This window comes from Callithrix jacchus, chromosome 14 (assembly GCF_049354715.1).
Source record: "Callithrix jacchus isolate 240 chromosome 14, calJac240_pri, whole genome shotgun sequence".
Taxonomy (NCBI): Eukaryota; Metazoa; Chordata; class Mammalia; order Primates; family Cebidae; genus Callithrix; species Callithrix jacchus.
In genome coordinates this window covers 38,500,894-38,525,933 of record NC_133515.1, presented here as the reverse complement: position 1 = coordinate 38,525,933, position 25,040 = coordinate 38,500,894, and the positions used below count along the sequence as shown (strand labels likewise).

General features: G+C 42.8%; 1 protein-coding gene and 1 long non-coding RNA gene across 8 annotated transcripts in view; both read left to right on the top strand.

The window, feature by feature from the left end:
• Positions 1 to 25,040, top strand: part of SEMA4F (ssemaphorin 4F) — a 30,815-nt gene that overhangs the window by 5,656 nt on the left and 119 nt on the right. For 4 of the 7 annotated variants that reach the window (XM_008980449.5, XM_008980448.5, XM_008980447.5 and 1 more), the window contains 10 exons: positions 4,160 to 4,253; positions 14,270 to 14,389; positions 14,490 to 14,641; positions 15,293 to 15,471; positions 15,683 to 15,830; positions 15,957 to 16,179; positions 16,320 to 16,429; positions 16,544 to 16,704; positions 20,102 to 20,160; positions 20,416 to 23,581. In XM_008980449.5, the coding sequence (XP_008978697.1) occupies positions 4,160 to 4,253; positions 14,270 to 14,389; positions 14,490 to 14,641; positions 15,293 to 15,471; positions 15,683 to 15,830; positions 15,957 to 16,179; positions 16,320 to 16,429; positions 16,544 to 16,704; positions 20,102 to 20,160; positions 20,416 to 21,026 (1,857 nt within the window). In that variant the 3' untranslated portion in view covers positions 21,027 to 23,581. Of the gene's footprint in view, positions 1 to 4,159; positions 4,254 to 14,269; positions 14,390 to 14,489; positions 14,642 to 15,292; positions 15,472 to 15,682; positions 15,831 to 15,956; positions 16,180 to 16,319; positions 16,430 to 16,543; positions 16,705 to 20,101; positions 20,161 to 20,415; positions 23,582 to 25,040 lie in introns of those variants that run through there. The other 3 variants (XM_078349009.1, XM_078349008.1, XM_008980450.5) reach the window with 2 other exon arrangements.
• Positions 22,412 to 24,744, top strand: LOC144579249 (uncharacterized). Its single transcript, XR_013526435.1, has 2 exons — positions 22,412 to 23,552; positions 24,353 to 24,744. It is a non-coding gene; the product is annotated as an uncharacterized LOC144579249 (long non-coding RNA).

Here is a 25,040-nt window from a genome sequence, read left to right as displayed (position 1 = left end):
ATCACGGTTTCTTATAGATCCTGTTTATTGCTGCTGAAGGCCTGGACATCACCACCGTCAAACACAGGCAGGCTTGGGACATGTGTATCCCTAATCACATCTCGGCTAGTCATAATCTCTGGGACTGATGACTGTTTCTGAACTCTCAGCTTTTCCCATCAGTTATACAGGAGTCAGCACTGGTCTTTTGGCAGCTCACATTTGTGACAAGGCCCTGGGGTGAGTCAGAAGCCTCACACGCCCTTTATATCCAGTGGCTTCCCTTTCTGTTCTATAGAGTAATAGGAGGGAATATAGCAGCTTCCTTTTTTGACCTAATCCTTAACTGTAGATCTTTTCTTGACTCTTCTGCAGTCCATAAGTCCTTGCCACCTGGATCAAGTCATATATCTCTAAACCACTCTTTGTCACAGACTACCCTTATATCTCTGGCTTAGAATGCTACAATTGTATATGCATGATTGCTTCATTTAGTCCCCCTGGGCTGCCTTGGGGTGGGTTGGACTTACATTGAGTCCTTTCCATAATGAAGGTGATAATAGTCTCCCTACTAGCGTCTGGATAGCTCCCATTCTGTAAAGGTTCCCAGTTCAGGGTGGTGTTGAAAATCTCTGTATTCCCTCAGGTAACATTGAGGTCTAATTTCCCTACAGTTCTCCTTAAGTTCATAAGGTAGCAGTGGTAGTGCCATTGCCATATTTGTCTTTTTCCATTCTGCCAGGCTCTGGGATCCCATGGCTATGAATTCCAGAGGCATGGCTTATAGACAGTGTGATTTTTCCAAGTTAGTCTCCTTGGGCCTTTAATTCTTCATTGTTTCTCTGAGGTGGGACTCTAGTAGTTGTTACATAAGGTATCTAGACAGAAAATGTTCTTTCTGGATGTACCTGTCAGGATTGGTGTGACTTGGATGCCTATCTATTCTCAAGGAACATCAGCAATGAAGAGTGAAGCCAAGGAACCTGCACTCCCATGAGTTCAGCTCTTTCCCTGAACCCTCCTGTCTAGCAGGCTTATGAAATGAGGGCCCATCCTTTGGTCAAGGCTTATTTGAAGGAGAATATAGAGACTAGCCCCAAAGAGATCAGCTCTGGTAACTCTTTGAGTCACATCCTGTCTGCTCTACAGACGTTTTGAAGGTTCTCTTCTGCCTTAACCTGTCTTATCCTACTACCCAGCAACCCCAGTCTGCTTCACCAAGTTCTTCCTTTATCCTCACTGCCAAACCTTTTGCGTCCTATACTGACGACTTTGAGACTGTATATAAACAATTATCTGAGAGCTTTGTTCCAGACACAGCAACTTGTTCAAAGTTGATTGTGGAGAAATGAAGGTTCTTATAAAAAGGAAGTTCAAGCATTGGATCTAAGGGTTCCCACAATGTGGGGTGCTGTCCTTCAGTGATAACTCATTGGATATTGGAGGAAAATATGATAATTTGTTTTGTTGAGGGAATTCCAGGAGTTAACAGAGAAAAATGTTAGACTTCTAACAGCAATAACAAACAATAACAATGACAACCAGAGTGTCTGCTCTGATGAAGACTTCATATTAGGTACTTTACATTCATGATTAAGTTTAATTCTCATCACCACATCGTGATACTTAGGTATTATTTATTTCTATTTTATAAGTAAGGAAACTGAAGTTCAGGAAAATTAAGTATCACATCTAAGATGGTATAGCTAGCAGAGGCAGAGCCAAAATTTAAACCTGTGTTTGTCTCTGGCTCTGCTCCAGTATCCCGTCCCTCTAGTCTAGCCTGCAGTCCAGAAGACCTTATTTGTCTTCAATTTCTTGTGGCATTTGATGTGTTTCATGTACTAGGAACCATCTTTCTTTTTTTTTTTCTTAACCACCTGGGAGAGGTCCTTTCTATGCCTTGTACTCCTTTTGGCCAAGGCCAAGGGACCAGTTCCAATCCATAGCTCAGAGAGAGCCTTCTGTCCAGCTTTGGCCTTCAGCTTCAGGGATTTTGCTTTACCACAGCTGGTTTTGAGAGACTGTGCTGACTGATGCAATGATGATACAATGAAGAATCTCAACATTCAGATAGAGAATGTAGTGGAGTGGTCATGCCTCTTTCAGACCCGAGTTAAATGTCATTTTCACCATGCAGTAATCATAACCTATCTAGTTAATAGGAGGCTCACTTCCTCAAAGGTTAGAAACCTGGATGACATGATGATACCACTGGGGAAACTAAAAGAGAACTAGTTTTGACATGGTGAGTTTTAGGGGCAGATAGACATTCTCTGTGAGGAAGTCCAGCAGTCAAATAAAAATATGGGCTAGAGTTTGGAAGATATCGGACTTGGAGAGTTTGGAGAATGATTTGCATAGATTGTCTGGCTTGAAAGAATGAATGAGATCTTTGAAGCATATGTGAAGGCGACTAAGGATAGATTCTTAGGATACACATGGAGGAGCTAGAAAGAAGAAGGAAATAGAGAAATAACAGATGGGAGAGATTCCAGAAGGGTAGAGTTTCAGGAGAGTCAAAGAATAGAATATTTCAAGGAAGGGAGTGAGTCAAAAGTATCAAATGGTGCCTAACAGTTAAAGAGAATGAGAACTGAGCACAAGTTCATCTCTGTAGTCTTTGGAGAAATGTAAGGCAGCAGTTATAGGCATAGAAAACATAATTTATTTTCCATGAATAACAGGTGATCTGGTTGAATAGAACAAAGATCATTTTGAGAAGTAGTCAAAAGTAAGTAGGTTTGGCTAATGAGGTTATACTCCAGGCAATGGTAGGCTATTTGTCATTCTCTTGCACAAAAATATATTATTAACTCAGTGACTGATACTTCAGAAGATTAATCTTGGGTGGATATTAGAATAACTTGGTTGGGGGTGGTGGCTAGATGATGTGCAGAAAAGGAGTTTACTGCCATAGTTTAGGTGAGAGGTAAGAAGGGAAGCAGCAGGAGGTATGGATCACATCTCTAGAGTGCCCAACCATCTTCTTAATCTCTTACCAAACTCATCTTTCTCCTCAGGTGAGGATGCTCCCACTACCACACATGTGGAGTGCTGGGCCTCTGTGGAGTCCTTTCTAGCAGACTCTTCTGACCCAGTATTCCCTTTTTGGGGTCTTCAAAAGTTTTAACAGGACTTCTTCAAGACTCTCAGTAAAATAGAACCTTGTTTGCCATCTAGAGCAAGAGATGAGCAATCATAATGGGCCAGTAGTACTTATGTTCAAGGGATATATATTGATATTTCTGCTCCAGCTACCATGGAAATAATTAGGCTCCAGTGACACCATATGCTCACCCCAGTTTGTGAACGAAAAATGTCATGCCTGGCATTCCCATGCCATAACTTTGACTCCTGACCAGCCACTGTTAACTTCCCTGTCAGTCCTAGGTTGAAATCATCCTTGTTTTTCGATGTTATCTTGAAGCCTCTCTTAGTGCCAAATGCTAGACTAAGGTAACTTCTGGTTGGCCCTGATGGAGCTCTTACATCTCTTGTTCCTTGCCCGTGTCAGTCCCTCTGGAGTCCTTGGGTGAGGAAAGTACTTACATACCAAACTCTCAAATTCTGATCTGAGCTTCATATCATTCTTTACTGATTTTGCAGGTTCCCCCGTCCTCTGCTCTTAGTCACATTATGCAGCTCTGTCTTTCATCCTTGGGGTGGGGAATAGGAGGAGGATGACCATTGTCTCTCTAGGTGTCTGGATTTCAGATGGTCCTTTATCAGCCTGTACTTTTCTTTGTCCCTTTTAAGGGTTCCAGCCCTCAAGAGGCCTGCTTCCTTGCTGATCTTTCTTGTCATGTAGCACATTCTCCAGCCAGTTGCAAACCCTACAGTTCAGCAGTGTTTCAGAGGAAAGACCTACCTTCAGCCTCTTAGGTGCTTCTTGGGCTGTCCTAGGAATTCCTTCATCAGGGCATGTGGGTGTTGGCTACTGGGGGGATTGAGGGAAGAGTAATAAACTGATGAACAAAAGATAGCAGAGATGAGAAATGCAGGAGTAGATGGGGGCATCAGGAATAGCTGACTGGGAATATGAGGATGGTAGTTGGGGTGGGGAGTAGAAGGGGAGATGAATGGGAATTGACCTTTTCCTTCATCTGACCATCTTTGTAATTCTCACCATGAACCTTCTCTATGACCCTTAAACCAATTGCCCCCTTCTGGTCTATAGGACGTGTCCAGTTTCCAGCAGGTTGAAAGACTTGAGAGTGGCCGGGGGAAATGTCCTTTTGAGCCAGCTCAGCGGTCAGCAGCTGTAATGGCTGGTGAGTGGGGAGAGACAAGAAACCTGTAACTTCTTGCTCTAATTGCCTCCTTCCCCACCCTTGCTGTTAGAATTTCTGTGTTCTTTCTTACCTTGGAATGTCTATTATACCCATGTCTCTTTTTAGCCTTTCCTGTTCTTCCCTGAGTGCCTGTGTGACCGCCTGGTTTTCCCCACCTAGTATGATATACCTAGGATTCTCTCTACAGAATGTGTCCTCTGCACCTCTAGTGTAATGTTTCCTCTCTTAACCTCATTTTCTTTTCTCATAGTGTTTTTTTCCTGTTAATAAGTGGAATCTACTACAATGCAAATTGTAATAAATTTGGAAAAAGTATAAAGAAGAACATGAAAAAAACTTTTAGAACAGCACTGTCCAACATAACTTTATGTAGCGATGGAAATCTTCTAGATCTGCACTGTTTAATACAGTAGTCACTATAGCTATTGTGGCTGTAGAGCCCTTGAAATGTGACCAGTGTGACTGAAGAAAGGAATTTTAAATTGTATTTAATTTCATGTAAATAGCCCCATGTGTCTAGTGGTACCAGATTAGTACAATTCTAAAATATCCCTACTTAGAAAAGTATTGCTAATATTTTAGGATGTTTTCTAATATTCTATATTAGTCAATTTTAGGTTATTTTCTAATATTCTGTGTTAACCCATATTCAGGATATTTTCTAATATTCTGCATTAGTCCATTAGTAACATCCATCTTCATAGATGTTACTATGAAGAAATATCTGAGGTGAGGTAATTTATAAAGAAAAGGGATTTATTTGGCTCACAGTTCTGTATGCTGGACATGAAGCATAGTGGTGGTATCTGCTTCCAGTGAAGGCCTTAGGAAGCATACGATCATGCAGAGGGTGAAGGGGAGCCAGCATGTCACATACTGAGAGAGGGAGCAAGAGAGAAAAGGAGGAGGTGCTTTTTTAAACAGCCAGATCTTCTGTGAACTCAGTGTGAGAACTCACTCATTACTGCTAGGACAGCATGAAACCACTGATGAAATATCTGCCCCATGACCCAAACACCTTACACTTGGTCCTCACACTTGGAGGTCACATGTCAACATGAGTTTTGGTTGGACAAAACATCCAAGCCATATCAGATCCTAAATGGATATTAATGTGTGTGCACATCCATGTACATTCATGCACATACATTTGCTGGCCAGTCCTTTACTGCTCAGGGGAGTCAGTAATAACTATTAAATAAATTCCTGCTAGTGCTTCTTTTAATCAAGCTCTGATTGCTTGCTCAAGCATGAAATGGTTCTATCACAAACCTAAACCTCTTCTGAAGAATGACAGTCTAATTTGTTAGCTGCCACACAGGAAATTTCTTTTGAGCCACATAGCCTGAATTTTAGTTCGAACCACCCAACATATACCCTCCAAATTCAGTGAAAGGCCATTTTCTTGTGGTAGTATAAAACAAGCAGGCAATAGAAATTTTATGAGCATGTGCACATTATAAAACTTTTAAATGTCAGGCTACATGGATGTAATTTTGAATTCTGTCATATAGCTTTATATCCCAAGCATTTCTATCTAATTTAAAAATTCATTGAAAAGACAATGTTTAATGACATCATGGTACTTATTCTGCTAACATACCATGAATTAAACAATTCCAAATTATTCATATAAATTTACTGTCATTAGTTCAAAGATTTTGGTATTTTCCATGTTGCTGTACTGAACATCTTTGTGCATAAATTTTTGCTCTCATTTTAGGTTGTCCTGGTAAGATTCCTAGAAATGGATTACTGTATCAAAGGGTGTGAACATTTAATGGCTCATTATCTGTTGCAAATTGAGTTTCTCAAGGGTGTACCAATTTACACCCTAAATCAGCATTGAATGAGAGTGTTTTTTTCCTCATATAAATTTCACCAGAATGTATTGTTGTCATTTAAAAAAAACTTTGCTATTTCGAGACTAAAAATGGTACCTTGTTTTTATTTGTATTTCTTTGAATACTAGCGAACTTGAACATTTTTCATGTTTTAGTATTTATTTTTATTTTTTTCTTTGGCAAATCCTCTGCTCATGTTCTTGGACCAATTAACAGGTAGGATATCAGTGTTTCAGTATCTTTTCTTTTGTGATTAGATATAATTTTAAAGCTCATTCCTTCACTTAAAGAGCAGATAACACCTTTTCTTAATTTTTTTTGCAAACATATAACTCTTTGATCTATTAATATTTGGAGTTATTTTGATGAATTGAATGAGAGTGGGATCTAAGTTAGTTTTTCCCAGCTAGCTAATCAGTTGACTCAGCATCATTCATCACACTGTTTTTTTCTTTCCTTGCTGACTTTTTTTTGCCAACTTTATCATAAAATTAATTTTTGCCTATATTTTCATGAAATGCTTTATTTAAAACAAAAATTGAGATACAAGATCAAAAACAATGAAAAATTTTTTCTTATGCATGACTTTATTTTTTAGGGAAAGTCTTAAAAGCTATACAGATTAAATCACCCTTTAGTCTTATAGTTATGACTTTTTTTCTGAAAAATAAAAAAGTTTTTGAAAATGAGCATAAAGTATATATTAACTTAAATACAATATTTTGAGTTGTCATGATTATCATTATCTGCTGTTGAAATTTATGAGACCTTGCTTGTATTCATACATGTTTGAATAAAACGGTTTAGTTGACAGTTTATTTTTCTAGGTTTTTTATCAACATCTTTGGCTAAACTCAGAGTCATTAAGAAAGATTTCTGAGTTTTAGTGGTTTTGATGTCTCTTGAGTCTATAAAATTGTTTATCAACAAAATGACTTCTTACTTGCAACAAGCTAAGATAATTCATTATCATACTTTTGTTTCAAGCAGTAAACTTTAAGCATGTAGAGCCCTCTGTGAGTAATTTCACTTTGTTCAGTCAGCAAGTGAATTTGTATTAGAATGTAGTTTAAGAATACGAATTTCATAAAGAAGATCATTAAATGACAAAGTGGGAGGAACATTTTCAAAAAAGTTTTAAGTCTTTTTTAAATAAAATTCAGGGTTGCCTTTCAGTTGATAATTGATGGAGGCGATCAGGACTCACTTCCTAATGGTTTAGAATGGTTAGCTTCAGTTAATGTAGAAACTGTGTCTCTGGCTGTCTCAGATCCAAATCATAGTCAATACTAATATTATACATTTTCATCTGCAGTTATTACTTTACAGGGTTATAATTAAAAAATTTTTCCTGGTCTGACATAAGTGCTAGCATTCACTTGGGGCTTTTTTTTTTTTTGAGACGGAGTCTTGCTCTTGCCCAGGCTGAAGCGCAATGGTGCGATCTTGGCTCACTGCAATCTCCACCTCCCGGGTTCAAGTGATTCTCCTGCCTCAGCATCCCGAGTAGCTGGGATTACAGGCATGCACCACCACTTCCAGCTATCACTTGGGGCTTTCAAGAATGATTGATTATGCCTTGTTTTGCCTTTGTTTTGAAAATAGCATTCTAGAAATAGTGGTAACATTATAAAACAATTAGAACTAAAATTCCCAATTAGGTTCTATAAAAATGTCCTTAAAGATAGTAGCAGTATTTTGAAATAAAAAGAAGTTTTAATAATGAAAGTATGATTAGAATATAATAGTATTTACTTAAAATTATAAAAATTACAATGTGCATTGTAGAAAATTGAGAAAATGTAGAAATATATGAAGAAGAAAGTAAAAATGTTATTTGTAATTCTATCCACTATTATTTGTAATATAACCACTATTATTATTTTGGAGTATTTTGAGTGTTTTCTTCTACTGTGTCTATATGTCTATGTATTTATTATAACTTGGAATTATGTATATTTCATTTACTATTGTGTACTGAACATTTTCTCATAAAATTATTTATTCAAAATATGATTTTTAGCAATTGCATATAATTACATAAATTGTACTGTATACATAGATGTAACATGATTTAATTATTTCCATATAATTATACACTCAAATTTTAAAACAAATTATTGTTTTTATAAATAATGCTACAGCAGAAATCCTTTTGCATAATTTTCTGCATTAATCTACTTTAATTGCATATGAGTCAATCCAAAAGTGGAATTGCTAGGTAGAAAAGTGTAAAGATTTTAATGGTGCTGGATAGATTTGGACAAATGAGTTGCTCTCCAGTTAGTCCTACCAGCAGTGGCTAAAGGGCCTGTCCCATTGCAACCTCGCCAGTCCTAAGTAATATGTACAGTGACCTCCTCCAAAGTTCAATATTTTATATATATATATTTTTTTTTTTAATTGGCATTTCTGTTAGTGAGGTTGAACAATTTTTCATGTGTTTATTGGTACTTCTGTTTCTTTTGGGAAAGCCTCAGAAATCTTATTTTAAAATATGAAGCTTATATGTACTGTACTTAGATACAATTAAGAAAATGATCTTATTGTCTTTATTTGCGCTATTCTAATTTGGAAAAATATGAATATTTTGATGTTCACATTAGCCTAAAAACAACGTGATTCCTTCTCAGTCTCCTTGATAGGTCTTTTGTCTTCTACTCATTCTTACATGTTGGAGTTCCTTAGGCTTCTACTCAAGAGACTCTACTCTTCTCACTCTATGTAGTTGTGACAATGAGCCCCGTGGCTTCTGTTTCCACTGCATTCTGATGTCTCCCAAATCTGCATCTGTCTCCTGGACATTACCTGGAGGTACAGACCACATATCCAACTGCCTTCCAGACATCTTCGGTTGGATGTCCCACAAGAATCTCAAAATCAACATGTCCCAAAGTGAGCTCATCATCTTTACTCATCTCCCCCAAATCTGCTTTTTCATCATTCTTCCTTCCTCTGAGTGTATAGTGCCATACTCCCTCAGGTACTAAGCTAGAGACAGCAGTCAGTCGTCTTTGGTCCTCCCTATCACATCCTATAATAGATAGGGTTTCTATCAAGAAGAGCAGAAGACCTTGCTCTTTCTCTTTGGGAAACCATCCTGTATTTTTATCATATGGTTTTGGTGTCATTGTATCTTGTGAATGCATCTGCCAAGGAGCTTTGCAAATGTTCCAGATACACTGCGTGCTGCCAGCATTTTGAGGCCAATTCTACCTCTTAAATCTCTGAAACTAGCATTCACACATACAAAAAAGACAGTTACAGAAATCCTCAGTGGCCAATGGAGGGAAAGATAGAGTCAACACTGCATCTCCAACCATCTAATTATGCCCCAGTAATAGGCTTTAAAAAAAAAAAATAAAGTATCTAGTTGGCTCAATCCTTGAATAAGGAAAAAACTTTTTGAGTAGGAGCTGTCTATCCTGAAAAATATCTGTCCATGAGAAGAAAAGGGAATGGAAGAAGAAAGTCCAGGGCATATAAAAAATACACTTTTTTTTTTTTTTTATTTGAGATGGAGTCTTGCTTTGTAACACAGCTGGAGTGCAGTAGTGTGATCTCGGCTCACTGCAACCTCCATCTCCTGAGTTTAAGCAGTTCTCCTGTCTCAGCCTCCCGTGTAGCTGGGATTACAGGCATATGCTACCATGCCTAATTTTTGTATTTTTAGTAGAGACAGGGTTTCACCATGTTGGCCAGGCTGGTCTCAAACTCCTGACCTCAGGTGATCCACCTGCCTTGACCTCCCAAAGTGCTGGGATTACAGGTGTAAGCCACCATGCCCTGGCAAAAAAAAAAAAAAAAATTCACTTTTTAAAACTAATGTACAAGGCTAGGTGTGGTGGCTCACACCTGTAATCCCAGCAGTTTGGGATTAGGCATGAAGATTGATTTTAGCCCAGGAGTTCAAGCCCAGCTGGAGCAACATAGTGAGACCCTGTCTTAAAAAAAAAAAAATTAGCCAGGCATGGTGGCACATGCCTGTGGTCTCAGCTACTTGGAAGGGTGAAGTAAGAGAATTGCTTGAGCATGGAAGGTTGAGGCTGATCAAACCATTTCACTCCAGCCTGGGTGACAGAGTGAAACCCTCTCTTAAAAATAAAAAATGACAAACAAAAAACTAATGAACTGATAATTCCTATTGTAAGTCTCCTTTAAAAGGAAGCATTTTAATACCAGAATGGAAAATTGAAACCCCTGCACTGTAGAGAAATATTCACTTCCATGACACGTGTTTATAAGCTTTCCTTCTGGGCTAGTTGGGATCTATTTTCACACATCATTATGATTTTTGTTTGGCTGTGTTTCTTGATCTTTTGTGGCTTTCAATGTCTTTAGCTATATTTTCAAAATGAAAATATCTTTTTTTTGCACTATTAAAGATGCTAACTACAAAAAAACAAGGATCATTCAATGAATAATATTTCCTATGCTTGCAGGCATTTATACATATTTAAAAAAAAATAATAGGGTTGAATTATCCCTGGTGTTGTTTTCACTTTTTTTTTTTCGAGACAGAGTTTCTCTCTTGTTGCCCAGGCTGGAGTGCAATGGCATGGTCTTGGTTCACCGCAACTTCTGCCTCCCAGTTCAAGTGATTCTCCTGCCTCAGCCTCCCCAGTAGCTGGGATTACAGGCATGAGCCACTACGCCTGGCTAATTTTGTATTTTTAGTAGAGACAGGGTTTCTCCATGTTGGTCAGGCTGGTCTCGAACTCCTGACCTCAGATGATCTGCCCGCCTTCACCTCCCAAAGTGCTGGAATTTCAGGCGGGAGCCACCATGCCCGGCCCCTGGGGTGTTTTCTAACCTGCTTGTTGAGTGAACTCATCACTGTGGGAATCACTCATTTTCGTACATCATCTTTTGCCAGTGGCAGATGTGGCCTTGATCCATTCAGCAATAATTTGCCAAACAGTTGCATGGTCAGTGTTATTTTATTAGATAAAGAATGTATCACAATCACAATATTTGGAATTGAGAGTGTCCTGGAGAGACCAGGACATATGGTGATCCTGTGGATGCCTGTGTTCAGGATTGTAATGGTTGCTCTTCCTTCTGCTGTGTAGGGGTGTGTATGTGTGTGTGTCTGTCTATAAGATGTACTGCAAGTCCCTTGGTACTCTTAGGGCGCCTGGAGCCCTGCTACTTTCTCTCAAAGCTTCTGATCCTCCTGCTGTTTTGTAGTGTCAGTGATCCTCTGCTTTTCCGCTCTGAGTGACTGTACACCTTCAGCATTTCTGGGCTCCAGTGTCGCTGACTCCCACATTGGTCACTAAGGAAGTTTTGTGACCTCTGTCTACTGCCGAATCTTTGAATACTGTTTCCAGAATATATATGATTGTTTTTCTCCAGCCCTACTTACCAAGTCATGCTCTCAGCATCTCCTTTACCATGTCTCCTATTCTTAGGATATCCATGATACAGCTTCTACGAGGGTTTTGGTTTTAGAGCATTTAATGTGTCATGCTCTTAGGGAACATTTTCAAACTCTGGCCTCTGTGTCAACTTTTTCCCTCCTTGGAAGTGCGGAGGATTGGCTCATTTGCTGCTCCGTTTCCTGCCAGGACCTTTGACCAATACTTGGTTTTTCTTTCCTGAAATTTTCTAGGGGGAGTGGAATATCTTTGTATAGCTTCCCTCTCTTCTGGTGGCAGATCAAGCATATGGCCCAAGGAACTATAACTAGCATGCATTGAATGTCAACCTGCTCCAGGCTTTAGCTAAGGCTCTTTATCTTATTTAACCCTTAGCACTGTTCTGAGTAGAAGATGGCATTATCTCTATTCTGCATTTGAGGAATCTGAGGCTTAGGAAAGCTACTTTGCTCAAGTTAATAGTACTAATAAGTAGTCAGGGTTCAAAACCAAGTCTTCCCAAACACTCGAATTCTTTTTATCATTGCAAATAATGGAATAGTCTCCCTTCCCCACCCCAAAAGAAGGCTTTCAGCCCTGCACTGCTGCCTTGTAGGTCTCTGGCCCTCTTATTCTCTGTGTAGTGTTTCTTCAATGTTGGTTACCTTTCTGGTGCCTGAGACATGCAGCTTCTCTGGAGCATCTGTGACCCCAGGATGATCATGCTTCCCTGTTTGTGGCCCCCCACTCTCTACTGCTTTCCCCAGTGTGCATGAGCCCTGTGGTTCTGGCTGAGGTTTCATGCACCCGCTTCCAGCACACCAGCCTGTCTGGCTTCTCTGGCCTCTATGACTTGATCTTCTGTTGCCTTTAGTAGCTCTCCCCTTAAATGGGAGTGTTCCCAGGGCTCTCTTCTGGCTTGACCTTTCTCCCTGGCTATGACTTTCATATCATGACTTAAGCATGATGTGTGATGACTCCCAAGTTGCTGACTCTGGCCCTGTTTCCCAGGCCCTTCCCTTAATTGCTTTCCAGGATCTCTGACCAATGTCCTGAAGGCATTTCAGCCTTAGCGTGTGCAACAAGTGAACTCATTTCCTCTCCAGCTGCCTCTTTTATGGGCCTTCTTCTATCATTTGCTGGCTCGGTTAATAATGTCACCACTGACTATCATCAGTCTTATAAGCTAGAAACTTTGAGAGACATTGGTTTACTCCATTATGTCTCATTTCATATTCAGTTGATTTTCAAATCCTGTTAGTGGATTCTACCTCAGAAATACCTTCAAAATCCAGCCCCTTTATTCTCTCTGCCTCTGCCTTACTTTGAGCCTTTCACTCTTGCCTCGACTGAATAGCCTTTTAAGTAGCATTATTTCCTTAAAAACAAAACTTTTTATATCACTTTCTTCCTAAAAAAAAAATCTCTGCAGTTTTATTCTTACCTGCAGGGTAGAGTGCATATTTGCTGGCATGGCAGAGCAGACTAACCACAACTGAGTGCCCATCCCCATACCTCCAGTGTCCTCTCTGCTCACTGGCCCTGCCCAGCAACCCCTCTGCTCCCACATGCCTGAGCATGGCTCCCCTCTTCGCTGCTTGCTTGTATTCCTCCCTGAAGTCCTCCTTCCATCTGGCAAATTTCTCATTCCCATACCTAGCTCACATGTTGCCTCTGAGTTGCTATTCCCACAGGTAGCTATAGCTGGGTCCCCATAACTGTTAGTCTGTGCCTCCAGGGATCTGATTACACACTTGTCTTCCTGGTTCACATGGGAGTTCTTGGGGTCAGGTATGTACTTAGCACCTGGCACAGTTCCTTGTACGTAGTAGCTGGTGAAGGCATGCCACCTTGTTCTCTCCAGAGTGCCTGTGATACTCAACACACTTCCAGGGTGTTCACAACTTTGTACTACTCTCTGATTCATTTTCCTCCTACTCGTGTCAGAGGCCTAGGTGCTGTTACTCAGAGGGGCCACCGTTCTTTCCCATTCAACCCACAGAGCTGAACCTCCCTTCCTTCCCAGGATGTCTGTGATTTGTCTCTTATTCAATCTTCAATATCCCTGGAGCACCTCTGCCCCTCTACTGTACTAGGAGGGGAGACCTGATTCCTTGTTGTTCTCCTGGCTGCCTGTGAAATCTCCACTCATCTCCGAGGCTAGTATCTCTCAGAGTGAGGTCCTGAATCACTTGCATCCAGTTACTCCAATTGCTTGTTCAAAATGCAGGTTCTTGGGCCACCGCCAGCTCTACTGAATGAGAATTGCTGGTCCAGGGATCTGCATTTAAATCACTTCCCCAAGTGATTCTAGTATTCTCTAAAATTGTGACTTGTTCTAGAGCAGTGTATGCCACTAATGTTCAGAAAGAACATTCATTCCCTGAGACATTTACCATAGTGGGACAACTTAAATAAGATTGGGACATGGTATAGAGCAAATGTCCCCTTCGGAGAGTCATAGTATAATCAGCACATTACAGGGTTACTGAAACAGCAACAAAAAGCCCCAGAGATTTAAGCTTGACTTTTTATGAGAGAGGCCTTTATTCTCATACACATAGATATTCTGGCAGTGTTTTCTTAACCCTGGTTTCCCTGACTGCCCTGGAGCAATTTATGTCTAGATTTCCTTAATTGTGTCAATGCCTGTGACATGCTCAGCAGTGTCTGGCACTCATGGGTGCTCAGTCCCTGAGAGTCGCTGCCCTACTTTATGCCCTACTCTGCCTGTGACCTCTGTTGCTTCCCTCAGTGGGTCCCTGACAGCCCATCTCCTGTCGCCCTGCAGGAGGTGTCCTCTATGCTGCCACTGTAAAAAACTACCTGGGGACAGAGCCGATTATCACACGAGCAGTGGGTCGTGCCGAGGACTGGATTCGGACAGACACCTTGCCGTCCTGGCTGAACGGTGGGGAAAGGGAGAGGGGTCCTCTGAGGGGACTGATGGGGTGGAGTCTGGGAAGTCTCAGGCTGTGTCTTTGAGGATCTGAGGCCACTGGTCTTCCCAGCTCCAGCCTTTGTCGCAGCCGTGGCCTTGAGCCCAGCCGAATGGGGGGATGAAGATGGAGACGACGAAATCTACTTCTTCTTTACGGAGACTTCTCGAGCATTTGACTCATACGAGCGCATTAAAGTCCCACGGGTGGCTCGTGTGTGTGCGGTGAGACTCTACCTCAGCTATCTGTCTGTTGTCTCCTGCTCTGTCTGTCCCTGTTTTATCTTTTCCTCTTGGGTCTCTGTCTTTGAATCTCTCCGCTCTCTCCTATTTTCTCTGCTTTGACTTCTCTTCTGGGAGTGTGAGGAATGTGTGAGAGATGCTCTGGTCTCTTTGACACCCACAATTACTCTTGTGACACACTGTCCACAGGAGTTAGATTAATGTAGAGGTTAAACCCTGGTGACAGACCAGGGTTCGCATCCCTGCCCCACCTACCACTTAACTGCCTTTGCAACTCTGGCCAGGTTCTTTAGCATCTTTGAAACTTGTCTATAAAAAAAGAATAATAATGGTGCCTGTTTGTGAGGGCTGTTTGAGGACTAAATGAGGTAACTTATGTAAAACATATAATACAGTACTTTATAAGTGCACAGTTAACTTAGTCACTGTCATTGTTATTGTGACCCCTTCACCCCGTATTTCATTATTCCCACAGCTACTCTGTGTGCCTCTCTGTCCTTGAATTTGTATGCATCTGTCTCCCCATCTATCTGTGTCTGCCCTAAAGTCAGGGAGGAAACTTAAATTGGCCTCCATGCTCTTTGCCTAATGATGATGGTCTAAAGAGAATCTCCCATGTGTCTGTCACCCTAGGGAGACCTCGGGGGCCGGAAGACCCTCCAGCAGCGATGGACGACATTTCTGAAAGCTGACTTGCTCTGTCCAGGGCCTGAGCATGGCCGGGCCTCCAGTGTCCTGCAGGATGTTGCTGTGCTTCGACCTGAGCTTGGGGCAGGGACTCCCATCTTTTATGGCATCTTTTCTTCCCAGTGGTGAGGGGTCTTGGTGTGGAGGAAAGTTACAGGGTGGGAGATATGTGGGGTTGGCGCAATGTCAGCATTGTCTCTTCCAGAGGGGGCAGCCTTTCCCGCCTTTGGCTGCATGGCTCCCTGTGCATTTCTCGGGGGTCATCTTATTCGACAAGGGATGAGTTGCTGTCTCCCAGCCCTCTCTAGATATCCAGCTCCAACCTGTGACTTCCAGGGAGGGGGCTGCCATCTCTGCTGTCTGTGCCTTCCGACCACAAGACATTCGGACAGCGCTGAATGGTCCCTTCAGAGAGCTAAAACATGACTGCAACAGAGGACTGCCTGTCATGGACAATGATGTGCCTCAGCCTAGACCTGGAGAGGTGAGGGGCAGATCTTCATTCCAGGCCTGAAGTAAAGAGCTGCTATTAAGGCAAGAGCCCCACTAAGCATCACTCGAACGTCCTGTTTCCTGGAAAACTTTGTCACCAGCTCTGTATTTCCTATAGTGCATCACCAACAACATGAAGCTCCGGCACTTTGGCTCATCTCTCTCCCTGCCTGACCGTGTGCTTACCTTCATCCGGGACCATCCACTCATGGACAGGCCAGTGTTTCCAGCTGATGGCCACCCCCTGCTGGTCACTACGGATACAGCTTATCTCAGAGTCGTGGCCCACAGGGTGACCAGCCTCTCAGGGAAAGAGTATGATGTACTCTACCTGGGGACAGGTATATTTAATGGTCAAGCAGGTTGCCCACCTAGTGCATACAGATCCTCATCACAGAGAGGGTCCTGTAATACATATAGGTCTGAGTCCCAGGCATAGGGACAGTTATGTCATTATTCTTGTTCCTTTCCTGCCCCCTAGAGGATGGACACCTCCACCGAGCAGTGCGGATTGGAGCCCAGCTCAGCGTTCTTGAGGATTTGGCCTTATTCCCAGAGCCACAGCCAGTTGAGAACATGAAATTGTACCATGTAAGTTGTAGATTTTGGGGAGTCTGTTGGGAAGATATCTGAGTCCAGAGCTGGTTTGTGACCCTGAGGTCTGGGAAATCCAGTGTCTTCCCCTTCCTGACTCCCTTTTTGTAGAACTGGCTCCTGGTTGGCTCCCGTACTGAGGTGACACAAGTGAATATGACCAACTGTGGCCGTCTCCAGAGCTGCTCAGAGTGTATCCTGGCCCAGGACCCCATCTGTGCCTGGAGCTTCCGGCTATATGAGTGTGTGGCCCACACTGGGGAGCACCGAGGGTGAGTGTAGCTGCCTGGATTTCTTACTTGCCATGCCAAGGCTCTGTCCCATCCACATGTCTATGTTTCTCATTGGTTAATGCTGCCCTATCGGAGGCTGTTTTCTTTCTGCCTGTTAGTGTCTATATCACTTGTGTGTCCTTCTGTCAGTCCACACTAACTTAACTGTTTGTCCATCTAGTGCCACCTCATCAGTGTCCTTGCCTCTCTGCTGAACGTGCCTTGACCTGACAGTGTGCCATCTCTAGTGGACACTTCTTAGTTTTTGTCTTACAGGAGCTCTTGAAAGTGTTTTCACAGTTATCCACTCCTTACTTCCACGAAATACTTTCCTCTTGCTGTCTATGACTCTGCATTCTTTGGTCTCCTTTACTTTTCCATCCAACTACTGAATGTTGATATTCCTCAGGGTTCAGTCCTGGACCCATTCTCTTTATACTTCCATGCTCTCTCTAGGCAATTCCATTCTCATTACTTTCAGTACCATCTGAGTACTAATGATAACCACAAATATATCTAGTGGAGCTATGGAACTACCCATCCAACTGTCTAATTGATATTCTCTTTCGATGCCTCACAAGCAACTCAGACTTAGCAAGTCAAAGTATGCACTGTTGTTTCCTCTTTCTCTCACCTGCTCCTCCTCTGGTTTTCCTCTTTCCAGCAAAGGGACCTCCATGCATCCAGTTGCTCAAGCCAGAAATTGCCCACATTGTATTATGATTTGTGCTGATCCTAGCTTCCAAACATCCTTAGTCCACCCTCTTCTCTGTACCTCTATTGCTACCACTCTAGTCCAAGCCATCATTGCTACTTAACTGGACTACTCTAATAACCTAATTGGTCTTCCTTTGACCATTTTGGGCTCCTACCATCCATTTTCCCATTTAACAGCTTAAAAGCATATGTCACATTGAAGCAAATCCCTGACATTATACTTATCCGGAATATTTCAATATGTACCTCTACCAGATGAGGACTCTTGTTTTTTTTGAGACAGAGTCTCACTCTGTCACCCAGTTTGGAGTGCAGTGATGCCATCTTGGCTCACTGCAACCTTTGCCTCCCTTGTTCAAGTGATTCCCCTGGCTCAGGCTCCTGAATAGCTGGAATTATAGGCACCCACCACCATGCCTGGCTAATTTTTGTATTTTAGCAGAGATGAGGTTTCACCATGTTGGCCAGGCTGGTCTGGAATACCTGACCTCAAGCAATCCACCTGCCTCAGCCTCCCAAAGTGCTAGGATTACAGGTGTGAGCCATTGCGCCTAGCCCAGGACTCTTAAAAACATTTTATTGTGGGAAAGTTCAAACATATTCAAAGGTAGAGAGAACTGTATAGTGAATTTCCTTGCATCCATCCCTCAGTTTCAACAACCATCAGCTCCTGGCCAATCTTGCCTCATCAGTACCTTTACTCATTCCCAACTATTTTGAAGTAAATCCCCTGGACATCATATCACTTCATTCACAAATCTTTTTGTATATATCTCTAACATTCAAGGCTTTTAAAAATATCCATATTACCATTATCATACCAAAAACTTACTTTTTTAATGCCAACAAATATCCAGTCAGTATTCTGATTTCTTCAATTGCATATATTTAAAAACTAGTTTATGTCAGTATCCAAATAATGCTTATTTTTTATATATATTCTGCTTATGTACAAATAATGCTTATTAATCATAACTGGTTGATATGTTTCTTAAGTGTCTTTTAATCTTTAATTGAGATCTTCCAGTAAAGTATTTTTAATCAGTTGATTTGAAAGTATTTTTGCAAACTGACCTTGAGATTTCCTATTTTGAAGTCCAGTTAATTTATAGCATATTTGTATACTACAGAACCCCAAGTGTATGCAGAACCCCAGAATATTACAGAATCTTATGGTTATAAATTCTTTAGAGGTAAAAGTACCTGTCTTTGGGAATAAAACAGATTAATTCAGCATGTCAAAGCAGAGTGAAATGTTTAAAATGATAATTGATCTGTAGGCCTAGGTATAAAGAAAAAACTGACATATAATTAGAATAGTCATAACATTTAATTTTGTTTTTCTGATATTTGTCTTGAATTATAAATGTAAAATCTTATGCCATCTCTTGATCGAATTCTTGACTTTTTTTCCAGTTGGGGATATAAATTGACTCTTGGATGACTGGCTCAACCAGCTTTGCATGTTTGGTTAAGAACTTTAACCTGGTCTTTTAGTTTTTTGGGGGAGAACTTTTAAACATTTAAGACAAAAGAAAGGGCTTTATTCTGTCCTTTATTGTTTTAATTTCTCTTAAAATAAGAATTCACTGTCCTCAATATCCGCTCTACTTGAGCCTCAGGGATTCCCTTAAGATGTATGTGAGTGGAGGGTGCTGGTGGGGAGTGTGGGGTGTGTGTTTATGCCAGTGCTCTGGGTTGGTTCTTGTGTACATTCTCCATACCTCAATTCATCCAAGGGAGAAGAGCATAGACTGTGAAATTCCTGTGGCTACAGTTGTACATGTGATCTTCCTAGAGTAAGAAGAGCACTCAACCAGCTAGAGTAATCAACCTTGGTTTTACCTAAGAAACTTCCATCTATTGGTACTAGTCTTGGAGCTCATTTCAGGGACCTCAATTCATATTGAAGGAGTTCATATTCAGATAAGTCTGTCTTTGATTGAGGCTTTTGTGTGTTCAGACTTTTTACCTGGACTTCATTGAGAACCCTATTAGGGGTCTCATTGGCTTCCCTGCCTCTGGGAGTGGTGCCAGAGAGTTCAGCAGTGAGCAGTCCATCTTGCTATCCTCCATCAGATATAGTCCACCCAAATCCTGGAAGTGCCAGGACTGTGTTATTTGAAACAGATCCGTTCAAAAAACACATAGGCCAGTATATTTCAACTGCTATTGAAGAGTTCCTCTGTAGTGACAAGTAGCTTTTAGGAAACAAAAAGTCACCTCACTAACCTTAAAGGAATTTTGATTAGCTTCTACAGAGAAGAAGTTTGCTCTTTCTCTTAAATAAAAGAAAAAAATCCCTATAGTTTTTATCCTTTTTTTCTTCCTAGCAAAATCTTGTGGTTGTGGACATCTAGGTACATTTCTTAGAAGATTCCCATGTTTCCTTTAAAACACCCCCAATAAACATCTTTCCAACAGACCTAGTACAAATTTAGCTATCGATAGTCTTCTAGAAATATGCATGGAATTTGATATGGCAAATGAAATGTTGTGAGTAATATTAAGAGGTATTGGGGAAAATTTTGGTGATGAGGAGAAAGTTGACTGATAATTTCAGGAGTGATTTCTGAGATGATGGGAGATCTAATGAATGAGGGAATGTTCAGTAATACTGAACACTCAGGGTTGAAAGGAATGTTGACATTGGATTTACCACGCATTCTCTTCTTTATAGGCTGGTCCAAGACATAGAGTCAGCGGATGTCTCCTCTTTGTGTCCCAAAGAGCCTGGAGGTCTGTATGGCTTAGGGAAGTGCGGGTGGAGTGGTTGGAAAGGGGCTAGAGAGTTGTCCATTTTGGAACCACTGTAAACCTTGGATCCTAGAAGATGAAGCAGCCAGGGACCTCGGGCCTTACCCTCTTTGGGAATCCCCTTTTTAGCTTAGTCTCGATGGCCCCTTCTCATGTCTGACATCACTCCACACTTTTCTTCATCATACCTCTAGCCTTTAGTCTCACCTCCTTTTGTGCCTTTGCTGTCTCTCACAGAACGTCCAGTAGTGTTTGAAGTTCCCGTGGCTACAGCTGCGCATGTGGTCTTGCCGTGTTCCCCAAGCTCAGCATGGGCATCCTGTGTGTGGCACCAGCCCAGTGGAGTGACTGCACTCACCCCTCGGCGGGATGGGCTGGAGGTGGTGGTGACCCCAGGGGCCATGGGTGCTTATGCCTGTGAATGTCAGGAGGGTGGGGCAGCCCGTGTTGTGGCAGCTTACAGCTTGGTATCGGGCAGCCAGCGAGATGACCCCAGCCGGGCCCACACAGTGGGGGCGGGACTGGCTGGCTTCTTCCTGGGGGTTCTCGCAGCATCCCTGACTCTCCTCCTGATTGGTCGTCGTCAGCAGAGACGGCGACAGAGGGAACTTCTGGCTAGAGATAAGGTGGGCTTGGACCTGGGGGCTCCACCTTCTGGGACCACAAGCTACAGCCAAGACCCTCCCTCCCCCTCTCCTGAAGATGAGCGGTTGCCCCTGGCCCTGGCCAAGAGGAGCAGTGGCTTTGGTGGATTCTCTCCACCCTTCCTGCTTGATCCTTGCCCAAGTCCAGCCCACATTCGGCTAACTGGGGCTCCTCTAGCCACATGTGATGAAACATCCATCTAAGCTGGGCAAATGACCACTAGCATATAAGTGATCACTGGAACAGAGTGACCACCGAGATGCCGGGGGTCGCTGGACCTGGAAGACCATCTCAGCCTCTGAGTTCTCTTTGAGTCTGAGTGATTACTGGGATTTTAGTGTCTGTTCTTGCTGAGCCTGGATGGGCTTGGGGCCAGACCATTGTCTGATTCCTGATTCCCATGAGAGATCAGAACTGCTTTCTGCAGGAAATTGGGGCTTCCCCCCAATATCTGAATCCCTGTGACCCTTCATCCCTGGCCCCCTGTCTTGGGCCCATTAGTTTTGGGGATGGGGCACGGACATAGCTATGACTTTGCTTTCTGGTTGGAGCCTGGCCAGAAGGAAGAGCCATGGAGGTGGGTGGGGGCTAATGTGCACTGAGTCCTTGGGGTGGTTCTGCTTATTCTTCAAGTTTATCTGAATCTCTGCGGGGAGTGCATGATCCCCATGTTGCAACATGGAGTCTCTGCCCTGAGATGCTCTCCATCTCAGTTTTCCTTCTTCCATGAAAGAGTGCATGTAAATACATGGTGTTCATAGGACACCTGGCCACATGTGCATGAATAACTGGGCCAATGCTTAGGAATATTTATGGGAGGTGGGGAGGGAGAAGATTGGAATGAGGGCATTGCCTGCAGAACTTTAGACCCTGTAGCCAGTGAGGGAATGGCTTTCCTTTCTAAAAGGAACTGAAACACTGCCCTTCTCCTCATTACCCCACAACCCTACTCTAAATTTGAGTAGAGAAAAGCTCCTAAAGTGACCTTCTGGGTGGGAAGGGCAGCAATACACATGACCCTATCCTTCTCTTTGTTTTTGCCCTCTGGCTGCCACCACTGCCATGTCACAGCTGCTTTCTCTGGCTAGAGTGTAGGCTGCACCCCATTTCCTTGGCTCCCATTAAAAATTAACAACATTCTAATGATTAGGGAACAACAGAAGGGGAACAGTCATAGGATATACAAGCAGTATAAAGTTAGGTTTGCATCAGTGACTTTACTCAGGGTGACACCCTTGCCCTAAAGCAGGAGTCCCCCCTACCTGGGGCCCATGGACTCCCTGAAATTGTATGCAAAATGTTGTTTGTACATGTGTGTCTGTATGTCTCTGTGGGGAGGTTTTATGGCTTTTGTCAGATTTCCAAGGCCTTAACACAGTTAAAGGATCACTGCACTGAGGCCAAGCTAGGATGGAGTCACTCTGTGGCAGCTCTCCCGGGCCTTGCTTTGCCTGGAACAGTGTGATTGCTGGAACAGAGTGACTACTGAGATATCAGAGGTTGCTGGGTCTGGAAGACTGTCGTGGCCTCTCAGTTCTCTTTGAGTCTGACTGACTGTGGCCAGTCCCTGGACTGGTAGCTGCTGGAGGCCTTCTTGTTTCTCCAGTCCCTGGAAGCTGAGCTCTGTGTGTATTTGATGACACTGTCAACTCTCACCAAACGTCAAGACCTCTTCCTGCTTGACACTTGCACATGCTCTAGGCTTCTCATACTCAGTCCCAGTCTTGGCCTGTGAACGTGCCTCGTTTCATCCCTGGTGCTTGAGGCCTTCAAGCTCCAATCAGTGATCCGGTCCTTCCCCTTTGAAGTTTTCTGCTCTACTTTCCTTGGCAGCAGCCTGTGAACTACTCAAAAGAGTCCCCTTGGGTTTGGAATTACCAGTGGCTTTGCCACCAAAAAGTGTGTGATCTTCAGCAAGTAACCTAACCTTAGGGACATCAGTTTACTCATCTGTGAAGTGGGGATAATAAAACCTACCTCAGGGTTGCTGCAAGGATTAAAATGAGAAAATATGTAAACAATAAAGACCTGTCTGTACCAATGGATGTTGTTGCAAAAATGGGCTTATTATCCATAATCATATAGCTTAACTATATGATAACCATGACACATGCAATCCCATTAAGCCTCACTTAGTAAAAGTACAGTCATTACTTCACAGGTGTCCTGTTCTTGGTCACCTCTGGCCAGCTCTTGGCTGCTGGTTTCTATGTTTTGGGAGGCAGATCTGTGATTTTTATAATCCTCAGATCTGTCTGACCTTAGTGGCCTGAGGTGCCTTTGTATAGAATCGAGGAAGGCAATGTATTCGTTGGTTTATCCTCAGCCTATCTTTCAACCCACTCAAGGTTATGGCCTAGTTCCACTTTAGGGGAGGAAGAAAGGTAGGGAAATGTCAAAGGTGACTTGGGTTTCTGTGGGGAGTGGGAGAGAAGAGTTTTTCAAGGAGGAGAGAGACCAGGGCTCTTATGCTCCGAGCCACTATTTCCCTGCCCTAATCACCTAGGGCCAGGCAGCTAGGGATGGCCTCTTTTCCCCAAAGCCTGCTGAAATTACTGAAACTAGCCAATCCTAAGTCTGCCTACCCTGCCTCAGCCATTCCTTCCAATGGAAACTACAATAAACACTCTTGCCCACGTTTTCCCTGCTTCTTCTGCATCCTGACTGACCCTGGTGCTTCCCCATGTGGCCCCTGCATAGTGTGCCTTGCCTCCTGTTTCTAAGGACCTGTGAGTATAAAATTCCTTGGTGAAAGTCATTTCTGTGTCTATGTGTCTTATTATACCTTATTGAAACAAATCCTGGGTACATTTTAAAACACCAGGGACTCCCTGAAGGTTAATGATTAAGAACGCTGATTGGACCTGTCTAATCGGGGAGGTTGAGGCCTCAGGCCTTCATTAGGCACGTTGCATGTCTGTCAAGTAAGGGCCACTAATTACCTTACATGGGTTCATCTGAATTCTCTGCCAACCTGAAACACAACGACGTGGCACCCATTCTCAGCATTCTTAAGATACGCTTAAGTGTGTTTGATAGGTAAGCTCCAATTCCTTCCTCCATAAGAAGTGAGAAGGCAGAAGTGGCCTTCCCTGAGGTGAGGACAGGGATGGGTGTTTTTTCTTTGAGTGATGTAGACCTATATAGGGAGCCAGAGTAGCCCACCCACTCTGGGGGGACAGCAGCAAGGCTGCTATAAACTTTGGGTGAACTTCAGGGAAATGAAACCACAGTAGGAAGATGTGTATGTCTTGGAGAGAACAGATGGGCCTACAGAGAGATAACCAGCCTTTGCTGACCTTGCTACAAGATAGTTTTTAGCTGAAGTATGTTAACTAAAGTATGAGAATAATAACCACAGGCTGTTCTAAGTAACTGCGCCCTCCCTCAGCCATGTGCTTTGTGAACATATAAAATAAAGTACACTGAGACAGGTCGGGGCTGGAGAGACGGACATCTTCACCTGGGCTGCCTGGTACAGCTTTCTCTATGTCTTTGTTTTTCTTTATCCCCTACCATTCCCTCTTAGACCCCTGTACAGTGCGGGATGCGGCACAGACCTACGCCCTGCTTCCATGCCATTTCCCCAGAGGTGACAGACCTCTGCTGAGATGGAATGTGTTTGCTTGAGACAGCTGTGATCTGGAGGATTGTGAGAAAGGGTTTCATGCTTGTTGTGGAAGGAGGGAGCTGCCCATCCTCTGTATGGGCTTGGATGAGGAGCTTCTCAGCAGCAGTCATAAGAACCAGAGGATCTTCTGCCCTTTGCTGGGAGCCACATGCACCTCTTGGATTCGTGTGAAATACTAGGGAAAGGGATGACCACCATCAAGATGGCTGAGATCAAGTATCATCAGGTGACTGGATGCTTAGAATCAGGTTAATTTGATTAAATAAAGAAACAGAAATAGTTTTTGTACCTATGGGTTTGTGGAGAAAAATTTCTGCCTACTAATAATCAGCATTTTAAAAATTGTCTGGAGCATATTCATGATGAACCTACCTATAGATTGAGAAGAATAGCTGAAGATAGGGTGGAGTTGAGTGAGCAGCAAGTTCCCAAAATGAAGAAAGAGGACCTTCCTCCAACCTTTTACAGGGGCCGTTCCCCTAATGCAACTTCTCCTCACACATATCCACCAAATTAACTTTTTTACCAGACTCAAAGCCTGTGGTTTCATCATCATAATATAGGTCATCACAGATTGAGATTGCCT